Source organism: Palaemon carinicauda, unplaced genomic scaffold (assembly GCF_036898095.1).
Source record: "Palaemon carinicauda isolate YSFRI2023 unplaced genomic scaffold, ASM3689809v2 scaffold228, whole genome shotgun sequence".
In the NCBI taxonomy this organism is placed as follows: Eukaryota; Metazoa; Arthropoda; class Malacostraca; order Decapoda; family Palaemonidae; genus Palaemon; species Palaemon carinicauda.
Window position 1 is genome coordinate 100,001 of NW_027169898.1, and position 7,500 is coordinate 107,500.

Here is a 7,500-nt window from a genome sequence, read left to right on the forward strand (position 1 = left end):
TATATTTATATATACATATATATGTAAATTATATACATACATATATATATATATATATATATATATATATATATATATATATATATATATATATATATATATATATATATATATATATATATATATGTTACGACCCCTGGGAGGTGTAACTAAAGTTCTTTCAATGATTGTGGTCAGTAAAAATGTAACTCAGGGTTAAAGGTCTGCAAAAACAAAACACTCAATAAACTTTACAATATTTAATACTTAAATCTAACAAATATACAAGTCAACCTTGTCTGATATTGCAAATACCACAACCAGACAATCAAAAATAACCAATACCCTTAAACCTGAAACACTCAGAATTCCCTATAATTAATGAGCTAAGGCTCAAACAAGGATACTTAGTGTTTGTGTATAGGGGAGTGCTCAAGCCCGAACTGTCTTTTGTCCGAGCACCCACCTCCGACATCAACACTCTTTCGTTATCACTCGGGCCAACAAAATACAATTATTAACACTATAGTTCAAAACAAGGTAATTAAGCGGGGAATAGGTGAGAAACAATCAACAACACACCACTTTAAAACTACTTTAAGCTATAGCGGAAACCACTTAAAACTAGAACAGGGTTGACTTCAACAAATGAGAAATTTACTTTAATAGAAAATTTACTTTACTCCAATACCTTCCTCCCCGAAATAAAAAAAAAAACTTTTTTTTTTCTTAAATTACCAAAAATACACAGCCTTAAAAACAGGTACAAAAACAATAATAAAAAAGGTCATTAATATGAAAATTCAAACTAGGATTAAACAACCCAGACAACATACAAGATAAATCACTTAATCTTAACCAACACCAACAAGTACACGAGATATCTTTATCAAAATTTCACCAACCAATGTCAAATTAGGACAGCACCTACAAAAATCTAGCTAACCAAGACGGAATATTCACCTAAACACCCCTCAATTTAAAATATACTAGAAGGGGTGTTTACCCTAACTCACGGGAGATAAGAGCAGGGCAGCGTATGAGGGAGGCAAGGCTGGCCTATCCACTCCGTGAGAGTGCGTCAGGAATTTTTTTTTCAGAACCCTTAATATGCTTAATTACTGATTTAAATTCCTGCAGTAACAAAGCCCAACGCATGATCCTCTGGTTGGCCCCTTTCATCCGCTCTATAAACACCAGAGGATTATGATCAGTCCAAATCTCTACAGGAAAAGAAAAATTAGTAACATACGGCTTAAAATGTAACAGGGTACGGACCAGGGCTGAAGCCTCCTTTTCAATGGTTAAATATCGTCTTTCAGCCGACAATAATTTTCGGCTAAAATAAGATATGGGGTGTACCTCTCCTTCATTATCCCTTTGAAAAAGGACACCACCTAATCCTACATCACTGGCATCTACCGCTATTAAAAATGGTTTATGAAAATCGGGGGAAGTCAAAATAGGTTTAGACAATAAAATAGATTTAAGCTTATTAAAAGCTTCCTCGCACTGATCAGCCCAATAATATTTTCTTCCCTTCTCTAATAAATTAGTCAGAGGTTGCGCAAGGTCTGAGAAATTCCGCAGAAAGCGGCGATAATACCCTGTCATTCCCAGAACTATTCTCACCTCTCTAACATTACATGGCCTTTTCAAATTAATAATAGCCTCTAGGTTAGCTTGCTTTGGGGCTACTTGACCTAACCCAACCTTGTGACTCAAATAACAAACCTTGGCCTGTCCAAATTCACACTTTGGTAAATTAATAACCAACCCAGCCGACCTAAGGGCCTCAAACACCGTACGCAATCGGATCATATGCGTACTCCAGTCATTACTGTATACCACCAAATCATCAATGTAAATTTTGGTTCCCTTCAAACCACAAATGACCCTCTTCATAAGCAGTTGAAAAGTACACGTGGCATTCTTCATCCCAAAGGGCATAACCTTACATTCATACAGCCCAAAAGGAGTTACAAATGCCGAAATTTCGTGGGCTCGATCAGATAAGGGAACCTGCCAATAACCTTTCAATAAATCTAGTTTGGTAATAAATTTGGCAGAACCTATCTGGTCGAGACAGTCATCAATACGCGGCAAGGTGAAGGAGTCATTTATGGTGTGGACATTAACCTTACAATAGTCCACACACATGCGGAACTTCCCGTCAGCTTTGCCCACAAGAACAACAGAGGAACTCCAAGGACTAACAGAAGGCTGAATGAGGTCATGTTCTAACATATATTTAATTTCCTTCTCAACTAAATCCCTCTTTGCCGGATTTAACCGGTAAGGGCTTTGTTTAACAGGGGAAGCACTACCTACATCTACGTCATGACAAAGAAAACTAGTTCTACCTGGAGTGTCTCTGAATAAATCTGAAAAAGAATATATTAAATTGGACATATCCTCTCTTTGAAGAGGATCTACATTCTTCAAACTTTCCTCTACCATTCCTAAATTCTGTACATTACTAAACAGTGCATCGGAGGAAACCTGATTCAATAAATCCTCCGAAACCTGTGGAGGCATTTCTACAGCTACAGCTACTGGCTCGGGTACAGCTTTTGAGGGAACGTCAGTCTTACCATGATAGACTTTCAACCTGTTTAAGTGGAAAATCCTACCCTTTCTGCTCGAACCGGGAGCTTCAATCTCATAGTTCACCTCAGACAACTTCCTCAAAACTTTCCACGGACCCTTATATCTAGGTTCAAGAAAATTTTCAGGGTTCATGCTCAAAACTAACATCATTTCCCCTGGCTCAAACGAACGAGCTTTAGAATTTCTGTCATAAACAACCTTTATTCTATTTTGCGCAATACCTAAATTATCCCTTGCAAACTTCTAGGCGCTAACCATGCGTTTCCTTAAATCCTCCACAAATTCTCCTACCTTTATTCCCCCCCTTCGATCGGCACCAAATGCTTCACAAAAATATGTCCAAAGGACCACGGACTTTGTGACCAAAAATTAGGTCGAAGGGGGCTACACCGGTGGAGGCATTGGGATGATTCCTAATTGCAAACAGGGCTAGCGGAAGTTCCTTGTCCCACTCACTGCCATGGGCATAACAACTTTTCTTTAATATAGATTTAAACGTTTGGTGGAACCTCTCCACCACACCCTGACTCTCAGGATGGTACGGAACACTCGTAATGTGCCGAATGGCCAGTTCAGCACATTCACCCCTAAACATTTTACTCGTGAAGTTAGTTCCACAATCAGTCTGTATAACCCGGGGTAGACCGTATCGGGAAAAAAATTAAATTAGTTTTTAAAAAACTACTTTAGAGGTTAATTTCCTCAGCGGGCAAGCTTCGGGAAATCTAGAGGCTTTATCCATAATCGTTAAAATATACTCAAACACTGTTTTTGTCTTAGGTAAAGGACCTACCACATCTACTACCAATTCCGAAAAAGGCTCTCCTATAGCAGGAATAGTATTTAAGGGTCCTTCGGAATAATCTGGTTGAGTTTACCTAATACCTGACAAGCTTCACACTCTTTCACAAAAAGTTTTACTGATAATTTCATTCCAGGCCACCAATAATACTGGACCAATTTCTGGAAAGTTTTCCATACCCCAAAACGACCTGAAAAAAAATTATCGTGAGCGAGACTAACTAATGATTCCTGAAACTGAGAAGGGACTACCATTTGTTCAATCCGAGAAGTCTTACTCGGATCCTCAGATGCAGGTCTACTAAATCGATACAATATATTATTGATCAACACAAACCGAGGCCTAGTCAGGTCATTAATATCCCCTAACTCAAAATTAAATTCAGCTTTCTGAACCTTAATGAAAGCTGAACGGTCCCAGTCGGGTTTCAAAACATTAACAACAATAGGATTATTCATTTCATCTACTGACCCGGGTCTTTCTACATCTACCTCTAAACTACTCAGTAACAAATCATCATCCTTACCTAATTCAGCAGCTCTGGCCGAGGCCCGGGTGGTTACCGAAACAGGATAAGCCTCGACAGACAAAATGGGAAATAATTCACGACCTTCCCTGTTAAGCATGTCATTTCCCAAAATGCCGTCAATACCATGGATAGAGAGATTTTCCACAACGGCCAACTCTGTAACCCCATCATATCCTTGGAAAGATAACCTAACCTCTACCAATGGGGCAGAGACAACAGTGTTCGGGAACCCTCCCAGAACAACATAATTACCTGAATACGCTTTCAAACCAGATAAAGAGGTACCTAACACCAGAGACCGAGCTGAGCCACTGTCTCTTAAAAACTTCACATTGATGTGGCCTGATTCAAGGATTATCTTACCCGGCCATATATATTTGTCAAAATTCAGACATGCAACCTTAGGACTAGCGGAGGGATTAATACTACTGTCTACGCTACTGCTAACTATGGGCGGATTTTCACCCTTATCACAAACATCAGAACTGGTGGAAATCAATGATACGGGATTCTGCCCATTTCTTTCCAGGTACCTGGTTCTGGAAGTGTCCAGGTTTGTTACACCGAAGCAAGTTCTTTGACGTCCAGAACCTGGGTTATTGTACTTGTTAGGGGTATTGGATATGGACATACTTCTATTACCAAAACTACTTTGAGGAGGAGGCCCTCCAGATATGCCCCCCTTATTACCACCTGAAAAAGAATTGGCATTATTTTTAGACATAGGCGAGGAAGGTTCTACTCTATTTACATTATTAAATACTCGAGAAGATGGATCAGTTCTACCCGGATAACTAAAGCTACTGGCCCCCGAACGATGAGTCAACACATATTCATCGGTCAATTGAGCGGCGTTACTCACTTTCACTACCTTAACCTCCTCAAGATGAACTCGTAACTCCTTGCTACAAGCCTTCTTGAACTCTTCAAGGAGCAACATTTCCCTCAACGACGCAAACGACACTACCTGACGACTCTTTATCCAGTCATTGAACTGGTTCTCCTTAACCCGCGCAAATTCTACACATGACTGGGAAGGGTGTTTGTTGTCATTTCTGAATTTTAAACGGTCGGCCTCAGGCACCAAATCATATGCCTTAAGGACCAGTGCTTTGACTTTCTGATAGTCCCTAGCAATTCCTTCCTCCAAGGCATTATACACCCGGATTGCCTTGTCCACTAACCTGCATTGGATCAATACAGTCCATATTTCCGAGGGCCAAGACAATCGAGTAGCAACTCTCTCTAAATCCTTGAAGAACTCAGGGACGCTCTTTTCGTCGAACACTGGCACCATCTTCAGGGTGGCACCAAAATTAAACCTGTCATTATAATTTCCCTTGGGGGAACTGATCATATTGGTCCCCTGCAACCTAGCCATCTGTAATTTAATATTAGCCATCTCAAACTTGTGACGCCTTGCCCTCTCGTTCTCCTCAAATTCTAATTTCCTTAACTCAATCCGTTTGCTAATTAATTTAAATTCTACTTCCTCCTTGGATTCTCCCAACACAGGAACCGACACTAGAGGTTCTCAAACCTAGGATAAATGGTTTTGGTGGAACCACTACCTTTGTGTATATCGGAGGGACCTTCAAAAATAATACCTGTGCGGGGAGGATCATCAAATAAAGTTAGCACCGCTTTCAGGCTCACGGTTTCATCCTCTGAATAGGCCTCAAAAATACTACCTTCCCTTTCACTATCTTCTCTACTTCCTTCAATTAAATTTTCAGCCTCCACTAAATTGTGAGAAATCCTATCACAAATGGCCAAAAGGACTTCTTTCTTAGAGCCCGCAGGCTTCAGTGGAAGAACTAACCATTGCGCACATACTACTAAATGCTTTCTACTTAACACCGGCAAATGCTTAATACAGTCGACCGAACCTGAAAATTCGGCCGGATCAAATACAAAATCCTCCAAAGAAATAAATATATCAGGGGAGAAAGGTAATATAATATAATCACTACAAAAATATTGAAAAATAAACTAAGTGACGTTCAACTGACTAAAACACTGAGCACACCTGAGAACAATCCTGTCACGGTCGCCAATTTTGTTACGACCCCTGGGAGGCGTAACTAAAGTTCTTTCAATGATTGTTGTCAGTAAAAATGTAACTCAGGGTTAAAGGTCGGCAGAAACAAAACACTCAATAAACTTTACAATATTTATTACTTAAATCTGACAAATATACAAGTCAACCTTGTCTGATATTGCAAATACCACAACCAGACAATCAAAAATAACCAATACCCTTAAACCTGAAACACTCAGAATTCCCTATAATTAATGAGCTAAGGCTCAAACAAGGATATAGTAAAACTAAATAATTAACCTAATAGGATCCTTAAACTTAGCTGGCCAGACCAGACATTAACCTTGAATTAATTAGTAGACTAAAAGAAGTCTAAGCTACTAAGCACATGAAAATAATTATAATCAATTTCCCTATTATAAAATAACACAGCAAACCTGCCTTCAACTAATTTCACCAGTATAACCGTACCTATGGTTACCACGACAAAGGAAATGACAAAATATACATATGAATACTCTAACCTATTTACAAAATAAATACAAGGCTCCTCACTTTCTCAGTAAGAATAAATGAGGGGAGAGGCACAACTTAAGACGTCATCCTTTCTTCCTTCCAATAAATAGGGCAGGCACAGTATCCCAGGTCCAATAATCCGCTAACATGCAAACAGAGATAATCTGCCTTACCTGGCAACGGCCTCTCTACAGGCCACCTCACGAGCTAGCAAGCTCCCCAGCATCACTGCAGCTGCATTAAGTAACTAGAACCAGGTAGCCAGAGACTCTACCAACTCCCTGGGATCTCCCTCATGTCAGGAAACGGCGGGGCAAACTCCGGTCGCACAGTAGCACCGGCCAGTCTCTGGAAAACACTGTCCAACAGCAAGGCAACACTCAAGTCGCAAGTGACAAGAGCACCTGCAGACGTTACAGCAAGACGAGAATCCGTCAATCACTTTCCAGAGCCTTGGTCCAAATTCAATAGATAAGCGGTCGTCAGGAAAATTTTCAATGGTCAATGCTGCTTAGTGTTTGTGGATAGGGGAGTGCTCAAGCCCGAACTGTCTTCTGTCCGAGCACCCACCTCCGACATCAACACTCTTTCGTTATCACTCGGGCCAACAAAATACAATTATTAACACTATAGTTCAAAACAAGGTAATTAAGCGGGGAGTAGGTGAGAAACAATCAACAACACACCACTTTAAAACTATTTTAAGCTATAGCGGAAACCACTTAAAACTAAAACAAGTTTGACTTCAACAAATGAGAAATTTACTTTAATAGAAAATTTACTTTACTCTAATATATATATATATATATATATATATATATATATATATATATATATATATATATATATATATATATATATATATATATATATATATATATATATATATACCAAAGCACTTCCCTCAATTTTCTGTGGTAGCCGACATCAAACTAGTGAAAAATATGGGACCTTTCCTCTCTATGCTCCTCCCAACCTGACGAGGGACTCAATGGAGTTTGACTGGCACTGATGGGTTGCCAC

General features: G+C 39.4%; 1 protein-coding gene across 1 annotated transcript; it reads right to left on the bottom strand.

Moving 5' to 3' along the window:
* Positions 1-2,914: 2,914 nt before the first annotated feature.
* Positions 2,915-5,277, bottom strand: LOC137636085 (uncharacterized). The gene is made up of 2 exons (XM_068368508.1): positions 3,863-5,277; positions 2,915-3,176 (listed from the first exon to the last, which is right to left on the bottom strand). The coding sequence occupies exons 1-2, from the start codon at positions 5,275-5,277 to the stop codon at positions 2,915-2,917; spliced, it is 1,677 nt and encodes a 558-aa protein (XP_068224609.1).
* Positions 5,278-7,500: the final 2,223 nt, after the last annotated feature.

Excerpts from the sequence above, each read along its gene's own strand:
- LOC137636085 (XM_068368508.1), bottom strand. The coding sequence starts at position 5,277 with ATGATCAGTTCCCCCAAGGGAAATTATAATGACAGGTTTAATTTTGGT. Across the intron at positions 3,177-3,862 it reads GTAGATGTAGAAAGACCCGG|GGGTGAATGTGCTGAACTGG; the intron begins GTCAGTAGATGA and ends TAAAATGTTTAG.